The 25,371-nt window shown below is 42.2% G+C and overlaps 1 protein-coding gene across 6 annotated transcripts in view; it reads left to right on the top strand.

Moving 5' to 3' along the window:
• LEF1 (lymphoid enhancer binding factor 1) overlaps positions 1-25,371 on the top strand; it is a 121,529-nt gene that overhangs the window by 93,990 nt on the left and 2,168 nt on the right. For 3 of the 6 annotated variants that reach the window (XM_007999484.3, XM_007999482.3, XM_007999486.3), the window contains 3 exons: positions 3,922-4,029; positions 10,622-10,670; positions 11,337-11,377. In XM_007999484.3, the coding sequence (XP_007997675.1) occupies positions 3,922-4,029; positions 10,622-10,670; positions 11,337-11,371 (192 nt within the window). In that variant the 3' untranslated portion in view covers positions 11,372-11,377. The remainder of the gene's footprint in view (positions 1-3,921; positions 4,030-10,621; positions 10,671-11,336; positions 11,378-25,371) is intronic. The other 3 variants (XM_007999483.3, XM_007999481.3, XM_007999485.3) reach the window with 1 other exon arrangement.

The raw sequence follows: 25,371 nt of genomic DNA, 5'->3' as shown, positions 1-25,371 counted from the left end.
AGGCCTCTGAATCTTTGATTAAGATCAGGTTTTCTGTCCTTTCATAACTCCCCTCTGGCAGGGCAGCCCTTGCTAGTTCTTTAAAGTCTCTGGCATCAAAATCATGACGTTTTACACTGGGACAATTTGAGTTCTTAAAAATGGATCTTAAATCCATCCCAGAACATTTTATCTTTTGATTTTTTATTCATCTTTACTATATCTCTAAAATAGAAGTGTTCATGTGAATTAATCAAAGTTTAATTTTAATCCACATTATAAATAATAATAGGACAAATTTTAATGTAAAATAAGGCTCTTCTCTTCAGACCTTCCTGGCTATTAAAGGAAATCCATTTATCACAAATTTGTCATGAGAATGTTTTGTCTTGGAACTGTACCAGTTTATTCAAATTAAATGGGTATTTTCCCCACAACTTGGTGAAATCTTGACAATGAGATTTGATTTTTAAAAGATTTGACTCTTTATTTTGCAGTAAACAGAGATAGAGAAGCATTTTTAGTCAATTGTGTTTCAGAAATTCCCGTAAAGAAAGACCATCTTTCAGGTCTGTACTAGACTTTGGTTTTGTTTTCAATGCAAAACTTTAATTCCATCATTTTATCTACTGTTCATTTTGGTAAGTGATCTTCTATTTGTGAGTCATTTTTGTACATTAGAAATATCAGATAACATCCTGGCTAACACGGTGAAACCCCATCTCTACTAAAAATACAAAAAATTAGCCGGGCATGGTGGCGGGCACCTGTTGTCCCAGCTACTCGGGAGGCTGAGGCAGGAGAATCACTTGAACCTGGGAGGCAGAGGTTGCAGTGAGCTGAGATCGCACCACTGCGCTCCAGCCTGGGCAACAGAGCGAGACTCTGTCTCAAAAAAAAAAAGGGAGGGATCAGAAAACTTAAAGCAATTGAATAAGTAAATAGTTTAGCTTATGCCTACTTTGCCTCCTTGCCTTTTATTCAGTTTCGTTAGCTTGGATCTTTTTGTCAGCCTGTTTCTTGTTTTAACTGAAAAATCCCTGGTTGTTTGGGTAGAAGACCCAACCTTGATATCTATTTTGGGAGTTAATTTGTATTTATGAATCCAGGTTTTCTCAGCTGCTGTAAGTTATGTAAAATTATACTGACAAAAGGTGTTGTATACAAGGGAATGATACTTGTCAAATAATAAATTTAAAATGGAAGACTTCTTGTCTTCTTTTCTTTTTTTTTTTTGTCCCTTGTTTTTTTCCTTACTGGTAAAGCTTTGCCTCTTGCCAGTCATCTTTATTTAGCACTAAAGCTCACTGTGTAAATATCAGTTTTCTTTTTTCTTTTTGAGATAGAATCTTGCTCTATCACCCAGGCTGGAGTGCAGTGGTGCAATCTTGGCTCACTGCAACCTCTACCTCCTGGGTTCAAGCAATTGTCATGCCTCAGCCTCCTGAGTAACTGGGATTACAGGCATGCACTGCCACACCTGGCTAATTTTTGTATTTTAATAGAAACAGGATTTCGTCACGTTTGCCAGGCTGGTCCTGAACCACTGGCCTCCAGTGATCTGTGTGCCTCAGCCTCCCAAAGTGCTGGGATTACAGGCATGAGTCACTGCACTCTACCATAAATATCACTTTTCTTTAAAAAAATCAAAGATTAGCCAGGCATGGTAATGTATTCCTGTAATCCTAGCTCAGGGCTGCGGTGGGAAGATTGCTGGAGCCCAGGAGTTCGAGGTTGCAGTGAGCTATGATCACACCACTGCACTCCAGCAACACAGCAAAACCCTGTCTCGAAAAAAACAAAAACAAAAAGAACAAAACATCAAAAAACCGATGATGTTTCCTTTTGTGTCCAATTTGGTTTTTCTCCCTGTGAAGGTCTGTAATGCCAGGCCAGTGTTCCAGGTTTAAAAAGCTGTCAGTTGCTAGAAGCAGTGTGACTTTTCCATCCCAATTTAAACCACCGCTGCTGCCCCAGAAATAGCTTCTTCTTAGGCTCAATTTGTCTAAGGTTTATTCTACTAGTAAAAAGAACTGTGCTTCAGGTAACTGTTTCCAGGGTTGTTTTGTTTTGTTTTGTTTTTCGGGCACCTCCCTGTAATTTTTTTTTTTAAACAAAAGCACATCACCTGATTTGCCTTTAGGCTCGGGGCAAGCCCTGCTGTGTGTCATGCTTTTTAACCTCATACTCTGCACTTCTAAAGCAATTAAACAATAAATCACCTATTCTCTTCAGCACAGCCTGACTTTTAAGGGGCTTTCAAAGGAAATGGACTCTTGCCCTGCTAGTGGGAACTGCTGCTTCTCACACTGGAGGCTGAAACTGGAGGTGGGGTGTGGTCAGAAGGTGCTGTCGTGTCCTGAAATCAGCTTCATGTTCTGTTGTCAAACAAGAGCAGCAGGTGTTTGTTTTCTTAGCTACACTTTAGGGGCTGAGTCCAAGTTGATTAAGACTTAGACATATAGCCTCCTCTAGGAGATTTTCTCTCTCATCAACCTCTCTCACTTGGTCCTTCCTCCAACCCACCCACATCCTTCTTATTTAAAAATCATTTTAAAAGACATGAACAGGGAGATAAAAATTAATATGCAGGGGAGCCGTGAATGGGAAAGGATCTCATAGCCTGGAATGGGAAGGAAGCAAACTGGGAAGCTCCACACCTGAGAGCTGGGGAAGAACAGGAGCAGGGAGGCTCCCAGCTGACAGATGGTGTGTGTGCACGGGTGAGCATTGCAGGTGCAAAAGTGAGCATGTGTGGCGTGCATGTAGTTTATGTGCACAAAGGAGCATGTGTGTTATGCATGTGGGTGTGGGTATATGTGCTCAGGTGAGCATGTGAGTTGTGTGTGTATGTGCTTAGGTGAGCATGTATGTGTGCGTAGTGTGGGCTCTGGTTGGTCTCCTTGGGTAGCTACCATCGCCTCTGTGTCATACTGTCATGGACAGTGGTTCCCCCAAATCCCAGATGGTTCTCCCTTGGAAAGTTCTGCTGGCAGGTCCTGGCATTGGGGAAGTTGGGAAAATACATGAACACTGTCTGCTGGGGACTGGGGTGAGTCATGTGCAGATATATGCAAAGCAGTGTGCAAATGTAAACCCCTTAAAATCCCAGATACCTTTTCTATATAAACTACTTTGTTATATATGCTATATAATCAGTTATGTAAAAAGGAGATAAAAAGTTTGTAGGATATTAGCAGCTACATTCTTCATATTAGAAACTATAGTCTCAAATTCTAGATGGCAAAATAAACTTAAATAATGCCTCTTGCTGTCCATCAAAAGGAAGCTAAAAGCCATAGCCATAAAATGTGCTTGTGTGACTGGACAGTGTCATCAGTGTTGTCCCTATAGATAGCGGCTATATGAGTTTGAGGAGACAGTGAAGAGACGGAGACAGACAAGCTGACTTTTCATGTCCTTCTCTATAGACAAGCATATGATTAAGGTTTCAGACTCTTCCTATGACAAAACGGGAAAGTGTTCATATGAGGAGAGGGTGTATCTGTTTTAAAAGACATCTGGAAATTATCACATTTTGCATAAATAAAAAGTACTTGGGCTCAGATATCAGAATATGCTACTAACTGTGAAAAACAGTTAAGTTGGGTGTTGAGGTTCACCATTGAAAGTTCTTTTTAATTTATATTGGAAAAGAGAAAGGGTGGGTGACAGAGATCATTTTACTTTGAATACTTTGATTGACTTTGATGTGTTTCATGTGATATTGGAGAACAGGATAGAGAAAACAAAGTTTGAGTTTCACTGTAGCCACTAGACTCTAAGTAGATTTCTATAGCACTTGGCACTTGGTCTTCTGCAATTTAAAAATAAATCAAAGTTTAAATGCTTAATATTTTCATTTTTTGATTTTTGAAGCATAAAATATACTATTGCTATTTTGCTTATTTTTGTATTTTTCTTCCTTTCTCTCTGTTTTAGTGGCATGCCCTCTCCCGTGAAGAGCAGGCTAAATATTATGAATTAGCACGGAAAGAAAGACAGCTACATATGCAACTTTATCCAGGCTGGTCTGCAAGAGACAATTATGTAAGCCCCTCCTCCATACCCGTGGCTCTCCACTCTCATTCGCTCTTTTGCTTTCAAGAAGGAAATGTGTTTTAGGGTGTATATAATGCTGGTGCTACTTATTTTTTGGAAGTTAATGAACTTTGTAATAAGGATTTCATGGATATATTGCATTACGAAAGCCTTGAGCTATCTTTTTTTTTTTTTTTTTTTTTGCTATGGGTGCTAATGAATACTTTTAAATAAAAATTTTTAAATAAACTAATACCTTATTATTAAAATTTGGTATGAGAAAGATTAAAAAAAAAGAAGACCATAATCTTACTGTGTAAAGGCAACGTTAGTAATAACTACTTACATTACTTTCTAATATTTTTTCTATGCATTGTTTTACTTGTATATTTGTGTGCATATATATACATGTTTGTTGCATACTTCTCAATCTTATATATAAAAAGCATTTCTCATGGCACAGTGTTTATGTATATCAATATTCCATTAAGTGAATTTCACAATGTATTTAATCTTATTTTTTCCTGCTTTTAGACGTTTAAGTTGCTCCCCTTTGTTTTTCTTACAAATGTAAATATTCCTTCAGTGAACATGTCTATACATAACAGTTCTTTTCTGTATTTAGGACTATTACTTATGTTGAAGAGATTCATTGTGGAGGTAAATGATATAAATATTTTAAAGTTATTTTTTGTTTTTTTTTTTTTTGAGATGGAATCTCACTCTGTCGCCCAGACTGGAGTGCAGTGGCGCGATCTCGGCTCACTGAAACCTCCACCTCCTGGGTTCAAGTGATTCTTCTGCCTCAGCCTTCCAAGTAGCTGGGATTACAGGCATGTGCCACCATGCCCGGCTAATTTTTTGTATTTTTAGTAGAGACAGGGTTTCACCATGTTGGCCGGGCTGGTCTTGACCTCAGTTGATCTGCCTGCTGCTGCCTCCCAAAGTGCTGGGATTACAGGCATGAGCCAGTGCCCCTGCTATTTTAAATTTCTTGATACATATTGTCATATTGCTTTCCAAAGGACTGTATTATTTTACACTTCTTATAAACAATGTATTCAGGTGACTGTTTTGCCACAAGCTACTTAGATCTGGGTAAAAAATTCTTTTTTCATGTTACTGTACCCCAGCATCTATCATGTATTCTATTCAGTGTAGGTATATCATGTTTAAGTCATACTAATTTTATCTGCAGGAAATACCTCATTTATAGTGCCAATTGTTTTATTACTGTAGAATTTGAGCATCTTACTTATTGTAGTCTTGATAGGGCAAAGACTTTTATTTTATAGAGGGGAATAATTTTCACTATTTAAGCTCTTAAAATAATTTAATATTTTGCAGTTATTATGTCTGAGTTCATGCAGCGTGCTATAATAAAATACCATAGACGTGGTGGGTTATAAACAACAGGTTTATTTCGCACACTTCTGGAGCCTGTGAAGTCCAGGATCCAGGTGTAGGCAGGTTTGGTGTCTGGTGAGGGCCTGGTCCTCGTCTTCTGGCTGTATCTTTACAAGGTAGAAGAAGGGGGAAGAGAGTGCTCCAGGATCTTTTCTATAAGGACATTAATCCCCTTCATGAGAGCTCCTTGCTCAGGACATGATCACCTCCCAAAGGCTCTGCCTCATTATACCATCAAATTAGGGGTTAGAATTTCAGCATATGTATTTGGGAGAACACAACATTCAGTCTATAGTAATTCTCAAGGTCTGTGTGAGACGAACATTAGAAATGCCAGCAAGGTCAGTCTTAATAAAAGTGGAATTATTTCTTTTTAAAAAAGCAAGAGCGAAGCCATTAATTAATATACAATTTAATACGTAGCCATTGCTTTAGGTGCTCCTGTGGGGCTCACGTTCTCAGAGATGATGACAAGGATGCATATCTGAGGTCATACACACATGAGAACTTATTTCTGGAAATGGGTTGCACAATTTATTTCCTATAATGTGTTCCATACAAAAAGTCACTTTACTGGTCAAGATTTGGAGCTCAGACATTGGATACAAGTTTGACACAGGAAGTAAGAGTCTGTTACTTATGGGAAACAGCATAGTCAGCTCTTCTGAGTTATTTTGGTTGCCTTAATAACTACCATATGCTGATGGTTAGGAGCTGTCTTAAATTCTTGACAGCAACCCAGTGGTGGAATGAATATTATTACATGAATATTATCACCCCATTTTTCAGGTGAGGAAATTGAGGGGCTGAAGAGTTTAGGTAATTTATGCAAGGCCTTGTAGTAGGTGGCTAAGCTGAAGTTTTTACCCAGGTCATTCTGACTTCAAAATCTACATGGTTTTCCTCCTCCTGAGTGGATTAGCTCAGTCTTCCAGTACCTTCTTTTTTTTTTTTTTTTTTTGAGACAGAGATGCACTCTTGTTGCCTAGGCTGGAATGCAATGGCACGATCTCGGCTCACCACAACCTCTGTCTCCCGGGTTCAAACGATTCTCCAGCCTCAGCCTTCTGAGTAACTGGGATTACAGACATGCACCACCACACCCAGCTAATTTTGTATTTTTGGTAGAGACGGGGTTTCTCCATGTTGGTCAAGCTGGTCTCGAACTCCTGACCTCAGGTGATCTGCCAGCCTCAGCCTCTCAAAGTGCTAGGATTACAAGCGTGAGCCACCGTTCCCGGCCCAGTGCCTTCGTAAGACTGCTGTAGTTGAAGAATTTTCACCCCTGAACCAGGCTCTTGTTTTCTGAGCAGTAATTACCATCTCTGTATAGAGCCCTTGGCACACCCTGTAAGTAGGAAGATCGGTGTTCACCCAGAGGATTTCAAAAGTGTCGTCTTCTGGCTGGCCATGGTGGCTCACGCCCGTAATCCTAGCACTTTGGAAAGCTGAGGGAGGCAGATAACTTTAGGTCAGGCATTCGAGACCAGCCTGATCAACATGGTGAAACCCTGTATCTACTAAAAGTATAAAAATTAGCTGGGCATGGTGGTGTGCGCCTGTAATCCTAGCTACTCAGGAGGCTGAGGCAGGAGAATCTCTTGAACCCAAGAGGCAGAGGTTGCAATGAGCCCACATTGCGCCATTGCACTCCAGTCTGGGTGACAAGAGTGAAACTCTGTCTCAAGAAAAAAATAAATAAATAAGATAAAAAAATAAATAAATAAAGTGTCTTCTTCTAATCCTGCTCTGGGTGGCTTTTGGATGTAGTTTGTCTAAAGGAGGAGAGCTAATCTTCCCCATTTGACCTTTGTAAACTTCATTGTGCTGTGAATTTTATTCAGCGTTGCTTGTTGAATGCCTTTAAATTTATTTTTCTAATTCTTTAAGTAATGAGTTTTAACTTTTAAAAAGACGCAAAAGAAACACCTACATATTCTGTCTGTTTCTCTGCTCTCTCCTTTCCTCCATGTCGATGGGTGGGAAGAAAGTAGTTCTAAAGAAAGCTACTGTAATGTGAATTTATCTTTAAAGATTTCCCTCTGCACAACTTTTAAAGGAAATTGTTTTGCATATTCCTTGAATGAAGGGAAAGCCCAGCTTCATTCGTAGTGTTTTCATCATAATCAGAATAAGTCATTCAATTACTGAGGCAAACAGAAGCTGATCAGTGATAGTACTTTATCTAAAGATACTGTTCTTTAAATAACAGTACTGTACAGGGATAGAATAAAGGTAAAATTAAGGCATTTAGTGTCACCAGAATGGTACCCTGATCCTCAGTGAGATCGTGTGAAATATATGTCTCAATTATTCAATATTAAAATACCCTATTACATGACATAGATTTATAATTTCAATTTGTTTTTATAACTTTGGCTAATAACAGGCTAATTAATAGTGCACAAATTTTCTTGGGTGAGATTAGCCAAATATTTATAATGTTAGAACTTTTCAATTTAGTTTTTAATGCTTCCCAATATTATATAGTCCATATAATTTTAACAAAAATTTTTTTTGTTTTTACCATACATGAATTTGGGTTTTTGTATAACTTGACATTAATACATCCAAACTACTTAGTTCTTTTTGCATATCATAAGTGTAGATTCTCTTGAAGAACTGATTGATACCTAGAAGGTAACAGGTTATTTGATTTAGCAGTAGAAGTGTAACGGTGCAGGCCTCAGATGGTCGCTGTGTGCCGGCTATGTTCTAGGCATGTGTAAGTGGGGGAGCATGGTGCTAAGAGACCCAGGTGGTGCTCTGGGGACAGAGCCAGTTATAGCACCTGTGAGGCATTCAGTCATGCAGTGAGCTCAGGGTCATGGGGAGCGCAGAAGAGGAGCCCCAGCTCCGCCTGAGGTGAGGGATGGACGAACAAGGTGTGGAGTAGAGAAGGTTCATGGAATAGATAACACTTGAGACACAGGTGGAAGGGTAAATGGAGCTGAGAAAGAAGAAAGTGTGAAATAAGGTTCCAGACACATGAAACAACCTTGTAGCAACTTCCGAACCTTGCAGTAATTACATTGAAAGGACCGCTGTGGATACCCGAAAGAAGCGTGCCCTCCCTCTCTACTCTCTGTCCCCAGAGCACCTTTAATAATCTTGGAAGAAGCTGGGCGCGGTGGCTCACACCTGGAATCCCAGCACTTCAGGAAGCCACGGTGGGCAGATCACGAGGTCAGGAGTTCAAGACTAGCCTGATCAACATGGTGAAACCCCTGTCTCTACTAAAGATACAAAAATTAGCCAGGCGTGGTGTCATGCACCTGTAATCCCAGCTACTGGGGAGGCTGAGGCAGGAGAATCACTTGAACCCTGGAGGTGGAGGTTGCAGTGAGCCAGGATTGCACCACTGTACTCCAGCCTGGGCAACAGTGAGAGGAGTCTCAAAAAATAATAAAAATCTTGAAAGAGGACTCCTTTTTTTTTTTTGATGTGCCATTTCTCAGGGTCACTAATACCTGTTCTTCGCCTCAGTGTTAGGGAGGATGATTTCAGTCACCCTTCTGATGCTGTAAAACCTCAATGGCCATGTGACATGAAGAACTATCTTGAGGTGCAGAAATATGCACTTTTGTAGAGCCACAAAATATATATGGTACAATCTTACAGCTTTTAAAAAATTGTTAGAGTATTATAGCAGATGTAAGCTAGAGACATTGGATGTGATATGTGTTACATTTTAGTTATTTGAAAATACCTGATACAGGTTGGTCATTTACTATAAGCGGACTATGGCTATACACTATTAAAACAATAATTATTTTGAGACAGGGTCTTGCTCTTATAATTTGAGACGGAGTCTCTGTTGCCCAGGCGGAGTGCAGTGGCATGATCTTGGCTCACTGCAAACTCTGCCTCCCAGGTTCAAGCGATGTTCCTGCCTCAGCCTCCCAAGTAGCTGGGATTATAGGCGCACGCCACCACGCCTGGCTAATTTTTGTATTTTTAGTAAATACGGAGTTTCACCATGTTGGCCAGGCTGGCCTTAAACTCCTGACCTCAAGTAGTCCACCCGCCTCAGCTTCCCAAAGTGCTGGGATTACAGGTGTGAGCCACCACACCCGGCATAAAATTATTTTTGAGGGCAAAGTAGTTATGAAGGAAAAGGGAGAATTAGATCACTATAAGTGGGATCTAAATTTTTAAATCTGGCATTGAGGTGTTTTGAAATGTATTTAAAATGGTGTGCATTGCAGCACACCAACATGGCACAAGTATACATATGTAGCAAACCTGCACGTTGTGCACATGTACCCTACAACTTGAAGTTTAATAATAATAAATAAATTTAAAAAAATAAAAAATAAAAAAAATAAAATGGTGTGCATATCCATGTTATTTTGTCTGTTTTAGGAAGCAAGGTCCTTAATTGCCAGAAATAAGTCTTTGAGATAGCTCCAGTTTTCTCAGGTTCTCTCAATCTCTTCTCCCTTTCTCCTTGGTTTTGTCGTGCCTGTGCCACAGGGCCTGTGGGTACTCGATTAACACCGGGGAACTTTCAGTTAGACAATGGAATTCACAGTAAGGTTTATCTTAAGCACTACCAGGAGTGGGTTCTAAGTGTGCTGGTTACTAAGAAAAGGAATGGCTCATTAAGCTGGCTTTCCTTGAAGAAGAGGGTCCTATGGCCACAGCTCTAGGACATCATTATCCGTGTGTGTGTGTGTGAGAGAGAGAGGGAGAGAGAGGTCCTATGGCCACAGCTCTAGGACATTATTATCCGTGTGCGTATGTGTGTGTGTGTGTGTGAGAGAGAGAGGGAGAGAGAGGTCCTATGGCCACAGCTCTAGGACATTATTATCCGTGTGTGTGTGTGTGTGTGTGTGTGAGAGAGAGAGAGAGAGGGAGAGAGAGGTCCTATGGCCACAGCTCTAGGACATCATTATCCGTGTGTGTGTGTGTGTGTGTGTGTGAGAGAGAGAGAGAGAGAGACAAAGAGTCTACCCACGGTGTCAATATTGATGATGTTAAATATGAAGCTATAGAGACGAAGGTCAGCAGGTCACTATTTTCTCCCATTCTCTTGCTCTCTGACTTTGTTTCTAGATAGAGATGGTGAAGAGGGAGAGAGAATGAGTCATCTTTACCTCTTTGTTGTCCGCCTGCCTGTACTTCCACATCACATTCATCTGTGTGTTCATGGTACAATCTGTGACATGACAGTATACCTCTCTTCTTCCAGGGTAAGAAAAAGAAGAGGAAGAGAGAGAAACTACAGGAATCTACATCAGGTAGGCACCATGAGACTTTCCAGTCAGTCCTCAGGCTTCTGACAAACACCTTTTAAAGCAGTCTGCATCTCTCTACACATTCTTTCTTCTGTCACTATAACTCATGATTCTTTAACTCTGCTTTTTCTTCCTGAAATTCTTTTAAAAAATTTAAAAGACCTGTTTTAAATGTGACTGTGGGAAGGTACCTATAAAAACTGTTTCCCAAACCCTGTCAGCTGGAATCCTGGTTGTGAACTGTGGGATTTTTGTTTATTTGTTTTATTTTTGCTTCTGTTTGTGTTTACTTTGCTTTAACACTCTTGCCTTTTCACTATTTTATATAACTCCTTAAAGATACAATATTTTATGATGATTAAATGATGTGTTACCTGGTATTCCCTTGAGAATCTCTTTTGTGATTTGGGTTTTTTAAAAATGTAAAACATCATAATAGGGTTTGTCTTTCTTGTACATTAATTCAAGACATCAGTGAGGTCCCATTTATTTTCCTTTTTTCTTTCATTAAAAATAAGGCCACTACTTGTACTGCACAAATAAAAATGGCTGGTATAAGAACCATGAAAAGTAAAGCAAACAAGTTCACATGATATTGTAGCTACTACGTATTTGGAATGTACAAAAACCTCTTCAATAAAAATTTGTTAAAGACACAATTTTCTGCAGGTACAGGTCCAAGAATGACAGCTGCCTACATCTGAAACATGGTAAGAACGACTCTCTGGTCCTACTGCTGACGTTAGTTGTTATAAAAAGAGGCACTTGCTTGTGAATCTTCTTGCTCATAACGAGATCATTCGACATTGCTCCTTAAAGAGGAGAACTCAGCAAAATCAAATTAGTACTTTAAAAAATCTGATGGTTTTTATACCGGCTATGTATTTGCAATATAGTATGCTTTTATCTTTTCTCTCCCTTTTGGCCCATTTATTCTTCCTCCATTTCCTTTCCCCTAACTCTTTCTTCTAAACCATTTCTTACTGATCAGTGGCAAATTGGCCTGCTTAAAAAAAGAACAAATGACAACAAACAGTAAGCAAAATGCCATCTTACTCAGCAAATCCAGGGTGGGTCTGAGGAGCACCATTTTAGCCCAGGACTCCCAACCTTTTGCTCAGTAGAGATTTTTTCTCAATTGAAATCACATGTAGTCACTCAAAAGTAATATATTTGTTTCTAGTCAGAAAGCTATATATGCTTTATTTTTTTTCTGTTATTTAATATGGCATGGGCACTTATTTAACTGTGTTTCTTCTATCAAGTATTTCTCTTTATTGATAACTTGCTAGATTTTACTCTAGTATTTATAAGTAATATTTTATTTCTTTTTACTATAATTTTTAAAATTTATTTCCACATGACCACTAGCCCAAGGAACTTGACATTGTAAATTAAGTCTTGGTCTTTATTAAGCTTTGAATTAGCAGTATGTGTACATCTTCTCCTGGTAACAGTTCTCAAAGGAGCTGCCTTTGGTTATCCTTTCTCTCTCTAGGAACACACGTCCAGTCAATCACCAAGTCTTCCCATCCCTGTCTTTGGGGTCTGTCTGGAGCCTTTTCTCTCACACTTACCACTGCCACAGCCCTAGTTCAGGTGCTCAGACTTTCCATCTGGAGTACTGTAATACATGTTAATAATTTTTCTGCCTCCAGGCTTTATTTTTACAAGTTCATCCTTCACATTGCTCCCAGAGAGATTTCCCACAACTCAGATTGTATGTCACTTCCCGACATGGAAACAGCCGGTGCTTCCCATTGGCTGAAACATAAAGCACCCGCCACTTAGTGTGTGGGTCTGCCCAGCCCTGCCCTTGTAGCTTTGCCCCCAGTCATTCTTGCTGTCTGCCTCCCCTCACTTTCAGCATAGCCCTTCTGAGTCCTGTGCTCAGTCCAGACAAAATTATTAGTAGTTCCCCACATGGCGGGAGGGCACCGCACATGCTGTCCCTGGGCTTCAAAAGCCCATTTCCTCTACAGAGGAATGGACAGATCTCTGCCGTGTTTCATAGGAAAAGAGTGTTATCCTGCAGCTCATCTGGCTCTTGACTAAGCCTGGTGGCCCTTACCTAAACTGTTAGAACTTAATTTTGGTGCTGAGGTTTCAAACAACTTGCCCAAAGGGACCAGCAGAGATTTTGGTACCAAATAGATCTGAATTTTAAATCAGGTGACTGCCTGAGCAATCTACTTTAGCTTTTTACTCTTCATTTTCCTTACCTGGAAAAGGAATATTGATGCCTACCCCCTGCTGTGGTTGATGTGCAGGATCTGCCCCGCGGCCAGCACACAGCTGGAGCTCAGACGCGTTCCTTCCTCCTACTGAGACCTAAGTCAATTGCCCTCTCCTCTGTGAAACTTTCTTCATCTTTATTCAGATTCCCCAGGTTTTTCCAAATCCCATCACTGTAGTTTTATGATATCAAAACTCTTCTAAACTAATACTGAGTGGCAAACTTTCCTCCAAGTGGAAGGAGGACCATCCCTTCATATACGATAAAAAATAATATAATTGTTTTAACTTAGTGGCTATTAATCAAGAACCTCTTCTGAACCAGTCACCTGGCTTGGTTATTAGAAGCACAGATAGGGCCGGGCGCGGTGGCTCAAGCCTGTAATCCCAGCACTTTGGGAGGCCGAGACGGGCGGATCACGAGGTCAGGAGATCGAGACCATCCTGGCTAACATGGTGAAACCCCGTCTCTACTAAAAATACAAAAAAATAAGCCGGGCGAGGTGGCGGGCGCCTGTGGTCCCAGCTGCTCGGGAGGCTGAGGCAGGAGAATTGCGCGAACCCGGGAGGCGGAGCTTGCAGTGAGCAGAGAGCGGGCCACTGCACTCCAGCCTGGGTGACAGAGCGAGACTCCGTCTCAAAAAAAAAAAAAAAAAAAAAAGAAGCACAGATAGGATGTAAGCATGGCCGATGACACCAACCCCTGTAGCTCATGGCTTCATAGTAGAAGTAAATCTAGTCAAAATCATAAGCCTTGTATTTTTTTTTTTTTTTGGAAAAAAAATTGTTTTAATTACTGAACACTTAGGAATGGCCAGAAGTTTTTTCATGTTCTACCTGTAAAAAGAAAGCCCTCAGAGTGGCAGTGTGCTAAGGGCTGGTACTCGATTTACTTCACTTCTGTTTGCACCAAAATCTGTGAAGCTGTTTTTATTAAAAAGCATGCAAAAATGTATTTCTGTATTTCAGAGTTTGGTACTCGATTTGGTGTTCTTCACGATTAGCATCCTGTGGTATTTTAGATGTAAAAGATGGCTATTTTGGTCCTAAAGTGTATCCCAAACATCTTTTTCTAGTAAGTCACAGCTGTCATTGTGCTTTCTTGTCACTTATTTATATTTTCTTAAGGTTAAGATGTTCTCTCTATCCTGCACAAGAAAAACAAAAAGAACCCTCTCTCTCCACCCTACCCCCCAAAAACATTCTCAGGCCGTCCCGCCGCTGGTGAGGCTCCAGTTGGTTGAGCTTCCTGTAATCAGTCTCTGGTGCTGCCCTCCCTCTCATTCCCGGACCAGTCATGCAGCCTTTGAAGTCACTGCCCTGCACAGCACCTGAGTTTGGAGACCAGAACTGGCAGTTATTGGATAAGAATTGTAGAGTAGAGAGGAGCTCAGATCCACCTTCATAAAGATTTCCATAAATTAGCCATGATAATACTTCTGTTGTATCCCCACCCCTTCCTTTGTTGTAGGAATTCAGAGACATTCTGTTTGTGTAGAGCTGACTTATTCAGTCATGATTCAGCATTTATTGAGCACCTAAGATAGGCCTTGTGGAGACTTGTATGACCTGGAAATAGGGTGCTGGATGGAGCAAAGAAGGTCCTTATTCTCACAGTGCTTGCTATGTTGCTGTGAGGGTAGTTGATTAAAAAAAAAAAACAAACAGGAAGGTATAAGTACTATAATAAAAATAAATTAGGGAGTAAATTAGGGTCTGCTTTTAGGTTGGATGGTCAAGAAAGGCACCTCCAAGGAGGTGGCACTCAGAAATAACTCCTGTTGTCACAGAAAAATAGAGGGGGTCTTCTGTTCTGGAACAGAGCCCTGGCAAAGAAATGAAAGACAAAGGGAACAGAGCGTCATGTTATGGAAACAGCAGAGCACAGGAATGAGGCCACCCAGTCTCCCAGGTTAGCTCTTGTGTAAATTTGTGTGGCCTGGGGCAGGTCACCTAAAGCCTCTGGTTTCTCGGTATAAGTGAAGGATTGTGTCCAGTGTCCTCTGAGATCCCTGTCTGTCTCTCCCTCAAGTCCAACTTTCTGGTCTGCTTTGCTTTTATGTGGTCTGCACTGCCTCCCAGTGTTATTATAGGGACTCAGATCTCTTTTTTCATTTTCTAATTTGTAGTCATCATTTTATGTCTGAGTGGCTCTATATAACTATAAAGCCTCTGCATGACCTTGAAAATGGCTTATACATGATGGGGTTGTTCTTCAGTTCCTGTACAGATCACCCCCTGTGTCCCTCTTTCCTCCCCAGGATGGCTACCTTGTGTCCTGGGATATTAGAAGCATTGCCTCTAGTTTGAGAATTTGATTTTCCACTAATGTAATAATATGGTTCCTTGTTTGCCAGATACTAGTGCTGACCTCAGCTTAGAAATAATCAAATACTTGATTAGAACCAATCCTACAGGCCCGGCATGGTGGCTCATTCCTGTAATTCCAGTACTTTGGGAAGTTGAGGTGGGTAAATTGCTTGAGCCCAGGAATTTGAGACCAGTCTGAGCAACATGGCAAGATCCCTTCTCTACAGAAATTAGCTGGGTGTAGTGGCGTGTGCCTATAGTTCCAGCTGCTAGGGAGGCTGAAGTGGTTGGATCTGTTGAGCCCAGGATGTCAAGCCTGCAGTGAGCCAAGATCACACCACCGCACTACAGCCTGAGCAACAGAATAGGACTGTCAAAAACAAAAAGCAAACCAGTCTGTCAAAGAGTGTGATGTGGAATCTCACACAGCTGGTTTTCAATTCTGAAGGGAAGTTGATGAGTTAAGGTAAAGCTAGAACAGATGCAGTGGCTCATGCTGGTAATCCCAGCACTTTTGGAGGCAGAGATGGGAGGATCACTTGAGGCTAGGAGTTTGAGACCAGCCTGGGCAACATGGCAAAACTATGTCTGTACGAAAAATAAAAACCACTAACTGGACGTGATGACACACACCTGTAGTCCCAGCTACTCAGGAGGCTGAGATTGAGAATAGCTTGGGACCTAGGAGTTCAAGGCTGTAGTGAGCTATGATTGCACCACTGCACTCCAACCTAGGCGATGAAGTAAGACCCCATCTCTCAAAGAAAAGTTAAAAAACAAAAAACTTGTGTTTTCATTTCTTTAAAGATCCTATGGGTTGCATGGAATACTTCCCGTTTTTTGATAGGCAGTGCCAGCGCTGTGGCCGTATGCAGCCCAGCAGAGAGGCTGGCTCCTGAAGCGGTGCTTTATTCACCTGGTTGTGTTCCTGTCTCCCCGTGTGTTTCTACTTTTGAGCATTAAAAAAATTTTCACTCTGGTGAAATCAGATTGAAACAAATAAATTGCCATTAATGTGGTCTCAACACTGCGGAGAAACTTTTAGGATAATTGGAAATGAGATCCGTAAAAGCCATTCCTCCAGGTTGGAGATGGTGGTCCCCAAGCTGCAGGATCTTTTGGACTAGCTTTTCGGACTATTCATTTGTGGGAATGCTGGGAGCCCAGGACCTCAGGGGTAAGGCTGCACACACTGTCCTGGGTCCAGCTGGAAGACCAGTGTCATGACGTCTAATTACTTGTTTCCTCACCACGCAAACATTTAGTGAGGACTGCTGTAAGTCACGAATCCTGTTAGGCAGTGGCGGTGCTTGCAAATGAGACCCTATCCCTTCTTGGAGGAGCTTCAAGTTTAAGAAGATACAGATATATTAAATGGGTAGTTATAAAAGAGTATGTTTTATGCTGTGAAGAAGTGACATGCTGTGCCTGATACAAAAATAGAATAAGAAAGAGAATAAGAAATATGTAAATCGGAGTGAAATCAAGGAAGGCTTCCTGTAGTAGACAGCACTCAAGCTGTCAGGTTGGTTGCAGAATTTGGGGGTTTGATAGCATAGTAATAGAATTGATGTGAATTTCCGGTATTTGGGTATATGTTTGATTTGGAATACCACCTTTAAATTTGTCAGAAGTTAGAGATTATTATCAAATACTGAACTTTGCTTTCTTCCTGACTTAATCAAGATTTATATGAAATTAAAGAAGTAAAGAATTATAATTTTTAAAGTGCTGGAGAGAATTATGACTCTGAGTTTACTAATTAAACAATTTTCAAAATTGGCTTATTAATATTTATCAAAACAAATACAAAAAGTCTACCATCTTTAAATTATATAGATTGAAAAGATATTTTTAGATACTTTAATGTATTTCCTTTAGTTATATGACGTAAGAGTTAATTTAAAAGAAGGAACAGTCTACTTTTGAAAGATAAAAAAGACTGGGTGCGGTGGCTCACGCCTGTAATCCCAGCACTTTGGGAGGCCAAGGCGGGCAGATCACAAGGTCAGGAGTTCGAGACTACCCTGGCCAGCATAGTGAAACCCCGTCTCCACTAAAAGTACAAAAAAATTAGCCGGGTGTGGTGGCAGGCGCCTGTAATCCCAGCTGCTCGGGAGGCTGAGTGGGGAGAAACACTTACACATGGGAGGTGGAGGTTGCAGTGAGCCGAGAGAGCACCATCGCACTCTATCCCGGGCGACAATGTGAGACTCCGTCTCAGGGGGGAGAAAAAAGATTTAAAAATCCTCTGGTTAAACACATTTTGCTAAATAAAAACTTCAGCCTTTATTTCCCTAGGGCCAAGAGATGAGCATGAGAGGTAGTTGCTAAGCTAAGTTAATGTTCAGTACTTGGAATTACATTTTATAAAATATTGCTTCTGGCTTTTCTTTGATGGTGATGTTTGAGAGCCTGATGAGGTGGTTAAGTCTTGAGAACTTGGGGCTCCTGGGTCCTGTGAAGCTGTGCTACAGAGCTGACAAGTTGCAGAGTGGGAACAGAAGCATCATCTGGACCAGTGAGAGGACTGCAACCCTGAGGGTTTGCCAGGAACTGTGCCTGGTGTTCAACATTTAGCCCTGTCCTCTTAGAGCTGCCAGGGAGAGTTCTAAATATTTTCAGTGGTCTCATTGAGAAAAATATTTAATTCCTATGATTTTTGAAGCTCACTCTGGTAAGTTTGACACTTTTGCCTAATCTTTGTTCCAAGTTCTGTTCCACAATGTCATCACCAACATTAAGTATCAGTAAGCTTCTTGGTGATGTCTAGTTAGAAACAAAACCAGGTTCTTAAAAATTAATAGAATTAAAAGGAAGTTGGTGGCTGAAGAACTCTTAAGTCTTATCTAAGTCTCAGAGCAAAAATTAAGGCTTCCACAACTAGAAGGTGAAAAAATGACATCCTGTTTTCCATTCTTTATCTTTTGTAACATACTTAGAAAGCACCTCAGCTAGAATTGTTACCAAACAAGCAAAAGACCCCTGGGGGTTCAGAACTCTTGGGAAGGCAGCCTACATCTAGGGAGGGGAAGGGGAGTGGCAAACTGGGGAGAACAAAGCGTCGCATGGCAGCCACGGCAACACGTGGCAGCGCAGCTACCCTTGGCCACAGTTTGGTACCTCCTGGGAAAATGTCTGCACCCTGCTCAGCACTGTCCCGCACTTGGGGGAACCTTGGGCCGCCGTTTTACCACAGTCGTGAGGTCCTATGGAAGCGACTGCTGGCGTGCGGATGGCCAGATCGTTGCATAGGAGGTGAAGGTTATGGTGGCCCGGAGAGGCTCCCTTATGTGTCGTTTCTGGGAATGCTGCAGTCTGAGGTGACGGCCTACCCATGTCTTCCTTCTTCTTATGCTTGTGTTCACAAATCCCTGTGACATCTGTCACAGACTAACAGGAAATGTGTACAGGATTCACAAGGTGATGACACTTGACTACAGATAAGCTCAGGCTTGGTCTCATTGTCTTAAATAGCAATGGCAGCATAATGACAGTGTGGTTGGACTCAATTATGCGTAGAAGGCAGGTTTTCACATCCTGGCCATTGCTCCAGGGTCCCTAGGTGATTATGCATGGACTGCAGGTTTCTACATCCTGGCCATTGCTCCAGGATCCCTAGGCACGTTCATGGGAGCCTTTTGATGGTAAGTGCTGGAAACAAACCATGCTCACTTACGGAGAAAGGGGAAATGTATTTTAAAGATATAGGAGCATCTTGTGGAATCCAAGGACAGTAGTGCAGTTGGGCCAAAAAGAAAGCTGGAAATTGGAAAGCTGTCCAGAGACTTTCCCTGCTTCTTCCATCTGCCCCTCCCTGAAAATCACTTCCTCCTTCCCTTCCCAGATTGACTCGCTCAGTTCTTTGAGCCATATGTTCAGAGCACTCAAGCTATATGTTGTTACGGTATCATCTCCCAAAGAGACAATAATTCTTTCAAATTCTATAGAAGCGACTCTGGTTAGCCCAACTTGGGTCAAACTTCCACCCCAATCCATCATCAGCTGTGGTCAGAGGAGAAGGTCACATTGTACAAAATGGCTGTCAGGAGCTCACTGCTCTAACAGTGTTGGAGTTGGGATAATGGAGAGGAGAGCTGGGCAGCAGCCAGAGAGATGTCCACTATAGCTCACTAGTAAGCTGGTAGTTGGGGTGGTTTTATCTAGACAGCTCTGTGTTAATAAAGAAATTGGGTTAGGTTCATAGGTACAGTGAAAGCTTTTAAGAATGGGCAGTATCCCTTCCATCAATTCTCTTTTCTCTCCTTAATGATCAGAGGAGCTAGAATTGTGTTTAAGTTGCCTTGGGGATCAGAAATAGAGAAATAGACCCTCAGGTAAGCAAGACTGATTGGGTGCCATTAAAAAATAATAGCAGAGGGAGAGAAGTATATGAGGTTCATTAAAACCCTCTTGAGATGCTTCATGTTTAGTATTGTTCATGAAAACTTACAAAATGAAATTAAGATCAATGCAGTAGAATATTAGAATGAAAAAGAAGGGTTTCGGATAAATTTTGTTTAATAGAACTGTTTGTTACTGAGTTGTGAGGAACTGTGTGGAAATGAGCCCTTCTGGATAATGGAGTTTCTCAGATAACCTATATGGTTTACATCTTTAAGTGTCAAAACATGTAATTTTTCAAAACACTTTTGGATGCAACTCTGTCTTCTTCAGCAGAGTACATTGAAATTGATTTGAATACGAATACGCCATGCCATTATTTTACAGTGGATATTATATATGCCACAAGGAGTATGGTGGTTTGTATAATACTATTCTAAATGACCCCAAATAATGTGGAATTTTAAGAAACTGCTTTTTAATAATTACTTTGTGGCTTCCTTTGCTGTTTGGGACTATACCCTCTGCCCACAATAATATGTTTCTTATGATTTGTGTGGATTTAGGAACCAGAAAAATGAAGCTTAATTGAATAATATATAAATTAAAAGTAAATGGGGTCTGAGTTGGGGTATAGAGGGTAGGGCTCTTTTAAGAAAGGCTAAAATGTGCTATTTTTGCACATAAATTTCGTGACATTACTGTGGTACCTTCAGATCGTTTTAACGTGTTTTTCCTCAGCAGTGTTCTTCATAAATGAAGCTGCCATGTTACTGAGAGCCGATGAGTGGGGAATCCTGCTGCTCATAGCTGTCTGTGACCTTTAGCAAAGTGACTTTATTCTTTTTTGACAGAATGAGAGAAAAATTAAAAGCATTAAAAATTAAACTGCTCACTTTTAGGCTTAAGGTTTACGTCTGTCTCTGGACTCAATGTTTCTACATGCCTAGATATTGTTTTTGTGAATCTTTTTTTTCTATTGGGATTACTTTTTCTCATCTAGCATCAGCTTTTCGAAACATTCCGTTTCATAAGAGATATTTTAATTAATTTGCAGAATACTCTGTTGGTCTTAATTTTCTACCAGAAGTTCTGTAATAGTATGAATCTTGCTTGCTGCCCCAAATGTGTCGCGTGAAGTTGGAACAGCAGAAATGGTCCCAACCTGTATGGACCACCTGCCACATTCCCGAGGCTTTAACAGATGCCTCTGCATGTGTTGCCTCCTCTCATTCTGGAACAGCCCCATTGTGGAGGGGACAGATTTCAGTCCTGTCTGAAGGATGAGAAAACATCACTTGTCCCGGGCCACACAGCCGGTGAGCAGCAGCGCTGCATCCGCAGAGTGAATTACTGTCAGCTCTGAGCCCAAGTTCTCCATCCTCTGCTGTTTACTGCACTCACTACATGGGCTGCTTCAGGGCGCCTGCCCCGCACCCACCCAGCTCTGCACATACATTTCCCACATCCCGCAGCGCACCTGATGAGGTGGAGCAGCTTCTTATCTTCACTTTACAGATGAGGAAACATGTTTGGTGCATTCAGAGTGCATGCCCAAGATTTCCAGGTGGTAACCAATGGACCTAGGATCCAAACCCAACCCAGGACTGTCTGTCCTCAGAGCCCACACTCTAACCCACACAAGTTATCACCTCCCTGTGCTTAACCAGATTCATAGGTGCACACACAAACACTGTCATAACCATGGAAGGGCTTGGTTTGGGGGCGGGGGGGGGGGGGTGGGGGACAAAAGTGTGCCCTGATCCTGTCACCTCATTTGTAGAAGGTGAACTTAGCATCTTTAGTGTGAGAGAAATGTGGGTTGGATAGCGTTTGGAGGTGAGTAGATGAGGGAGGTCTACCTAGCTAGTTATTGTCCTCTGGAAGCCCTTCAGCTGACAGAACTGCAGGGGGCTTTTGAGGCGCTCTCCTTCAAAACTTGCTGAAGACCATTTCTCCCATGTTTCCCATGATAGGAAGGATCTAGCGGTCATGACCTGTACCAGGAGGTCCAGCCTACAAATAGGACACACGTCCTCACAGAGGAGACAGACACAGAGGGCTAGGCTGATCAGGAAGAGAAACCAGTAGCTACAGAAGAATTCCCCTGGAGTAATTCATTAACAGTCACAGGCTTGTCTCAAAGTCACCTTGACATTGCCAAAGTCTGGTTGAGCCGATGGTAGTTCACTCTGAATAGCCGCAGGGGAGGAAGCCGCACAGGTCACTCAACCTTGCCTTGGTAGAACATGAATCCAGGAGTGGCCAGTGACCCCTTTCCTCCCACCTCCAGCTTCTGGGAATCTTTTTGTTTTAGAACTTTGTGGTTAGGGGACTAACTAACTAGTCTTGAATGCTGGGACTAAGGAGTCACTCAGCTGCAGAAACAAAACTCAGTGTTAACCTTCCTAACCACATATTTTCATTTTTCTTTTTTTCAAATGTTGGGTAATGTTTACTGTCAAGAAGCTGAAGCTGGCTTTTGTAGGTTATATTTCCAGTCTTAGGGACTTAAATTTCAAAGTTAACTTATGTGTTTTATTCTCTTTATCATGCTTCTTCAAACAGGGCGTGATATCCTGGGGGGCACTGTTACAGATGTAGACTGCCTCCACCAGCATACAGGGGTTGTTGCCTAGGGACAGACAGACAGAATGATGGAAGGTAGGAAGGAGAGAAGAAAGTGAATGATAATTTAGTTCCAAGGTATGGTGGAGAGAGCACGTGTTGAGAGTTCAGAAGCTAATCCTGCTGCCTATTAGTTGTGTGACCTTTGGCAAGTTATTGAACCTCACGCAGCCTCAGTATCCTTATCTGTAAGTGGGTGGGAAGATGCAAACTGTAATGATGATTATGTGAAATTCTAAAGTCCGTGTCCCGGTGCCTGGCAAATCAGTGCCCACTGGACAGTGTTTTTGTTCCTTCCCCCTCACCAGCTTCTTATAGACAAGACCACCTTCAAGTCAACGAGACTGTCACTTTTGTGGTGCCAGGAGGCCTAGGGAACAGCCCAGCACTGGGACTCTCTAGGGGTCACCATGGGCCAGTCCTTTTATGATCATATTCCTCAGTCTCTGCTAAAACAACAGGAGTAGACGAGCTCTGTCATGCTTGCCTCCTGCTCTAGAAGTCTGTACCTCTCTTCCTTCATACACACATGACATTGTGCAGCAGAAGAGTTCACACCCTCAAATCACAGGCTTTTGTCAGTTTTTCCCAAGGCGTAAAAATGGGGACAGTTGACATGAGGTGTGTGGTGTGCTGCTGGAATGCAGTTTTTGCAGTTAAAACTGTGAATCTGTTCACCTCTCATAAAACCAGTCTCTAATACTCTCCCCTCAAACTGCACATCGCTTAAGGCTCCTGCCTCTTGTTAGTAGCATTTGAGAGTGGCGTAAAAGGAAGAGGACGATGAAGGAAGGATCTTTTATTCCAACTCACTTTTTTTGTAACCTCACCAATTCTGAACAAGGAAGTGATATTACATGATGGGGCGGGGGTGCATTTTGTTCCTAGACACCAGCTTTGCTGCCCTTGCCTTGGCCTGGACAGCTTGAACTGACTGGCCAGTGAGCCCTGAGTGGCATCGTGACAGGGCTGGCCCTTGCCTGCTCCTGACCCTCCACTCCGCCATCTCAGAGCTCACCCATAGGCTTGTCTCCTTGGCCCTCCCTTCCAGAGGACAGCCTGGGAAGGAACCCACAGGACATAAGCTGGCCAAACGCTCTGCTTTTGGTAGGATTTTACATTTGTTTGCGCTTAGAGAGAAGGAATTTCCCGCTTTCCCTTTCTTCATTCCTGAGTCAGGGTCTGTAAAGTCCTGTTGGCCCAGGGTCGGTGCTGTTGATCTCCCAGAACAGGCCCACTTTTGAAATCTTTAGATTCATCTTTATTGCTTGGGCTTTTAGTAAGGAACTCTGCCCATTTGGGTTCCTGGTTCCATTTGGTTGATGGGATATTTTGTCAAGATTGGAATTTGGTCCAGGAGAGCAAGGGGTTCTATTATATGGGGTTGGTGGGGTCTTGTGCCACCTTTGCATCCCCAGTACAAATGCGTGGTGACTTCTGGTGGAGGGAGCCCAAGTCTGAACATATGTAAGATGGGCCTTGCCTCACTTCCTTTGAAGCCCAGCCGCAGCCGGAGAGCAGTAATTGCTGGCTTTGATTGCGCAGACTTCACTGGTAGGTTGGGCTGTGCCAGAGCTTGCCTGGCCTGGCCCAGCTTCAGCCGCAGCCCCCTAGTGAAGTCTTAGATGTGGGGACGCTCCAGCCTCTGGAGCCTCATGCCTGTGGTTTCTTGAAAAGAATCTGGACTGGACCTGTTTTATATCTGTAAAGCAACACTGCAAGGCCCCCGTTTCTCCCACTCGGAGATAAGACTTGGTCTCCCTTGACATCCCTGTATTTTAAAAGAGCCACCAGGGACAAACTGCCTCATTCATAGTGAAGGAATTTATTTGCTTTTTTTTTTAAGCACTAGTCCCTGGAAGGGATTCGTTGCTTTTTGGTAAGCAACTGTACAGAGGCTCTCTGAAGCCGACCTTCCAGGAGAATTTGCAAGGTGACCCCATGAAATAAGGAAATAACAGGTGGGAAAATGTGAGACTGTGGAAAGAGATGACTTTATTAGGAGATGTAGACTCTTTCTGGGTAAGTGACATACTATCTTTTAGTTAATGGCCATCTCTGGGCACCCATGTTTGTGTTAACCACTGTATTATCACTTGTACTCAGCTTAAGAAGAAAGGAGAAGTCACCCTTAGGTAAGGCAGTGAAGGGACAGGAAGACTGGGGCAGCGGAAGTGCAGGTGCTCTAGGTTGGAGGTGTTAGCCCTGCTTGAGAATGGGGCCACAGCAGGGCCATGGAGGTTGTCTGTACCTCAGTACTCCGGGTTCGCTATGTCAGGCCGTGGAGGGATGGCCCAACAGAAGGGCAGGTTGTCTCCCTCAGGCGTTGCTGGCTGCCAAGGGCCAGTCTATTCTGAGCCCCAGTGCTTGTCTCAGGCGCTAGCCTAGGACTGCAAGGCCAGGCCTCATCAGGAAACTAAATGTTTTCATGTCAGACTGAGAGGAAAACCTTCCCAGGAAGAGCAACCTGGACCAAACCTTTGAAAATCTGTGATGCAAAATTATAATGTAAATAGGAATCTGTGGGGTGCCCTCTCTCCCACCCCGGGCTCTGCTAGAGCCCTGTTTCTTTCTCCAAGAAAGGCAGGGTCCTTCACAGCTCTTTGATCCTCCTGCGTGAGGGATCCATACCTCTGCTCAGTTAAAGTGTCACAACGCACTAGTGTTTTCCTGTTAAACAAGGAATCGTTGATTTTCCAGGAGGATAGGAATTGAAATTGTCATTGAAGTACCTCCTCAGTTGAAATCATTCTGTGGCTGATTTCCTATTTTGTTTTTTGTTGGTTGGTTGGTTGGTTTTTGCTTGTCCAGTAGCTACCCAGGTATACAAATAGCTTCTTTGTAGTCCTGATCATTTTTAGGGGCCTCATTGGGCGTAATTGGAATAATAATACTAGCTAACCTGCTTGCAGGGCTTGCTCTGCTCTGTGCACTTTGTGAGCACTTTAAATATAGGAGCCAAACCTCTCTTTCCAACAGCCTGAGGGGCAGGTGTTCTCGCAGTTCCCATTCCATAGATCACCATCCTTCCGTGGAAAGTACTTCGTGGACTGTAACTTGCCATCTAGACTTTTGTATTCATTATTAAATATGTCAAAGCTTCCTTTTATTTCTCTTTTACTTTCTGTTTCCATTGAAATGAAAGTGTATGATAATCCACCATTATTTAGACCGAGTTTCTAAAAGG

Source organism: Chlorocebus sabaeus, chromosome 7 (genome assembly GCF_047675955.1).
Source record: "Chlorocebus sabaeus isolate Y175 chromosome 7, mChlSab1.0.hap1, whole genome shotgun sequence".
Classification (NCBI taxonomy): Eukaryota; Metazoa; Chordata; class Mammalia; order Primates; family Cercopithecidae; genus Chlorocebus; species Chlorocebus sabaeus.
Note: the sequence above shows the minus strand (reverse complement) of the source record. Positions and strands in the feature narration are given on the sequence as shown.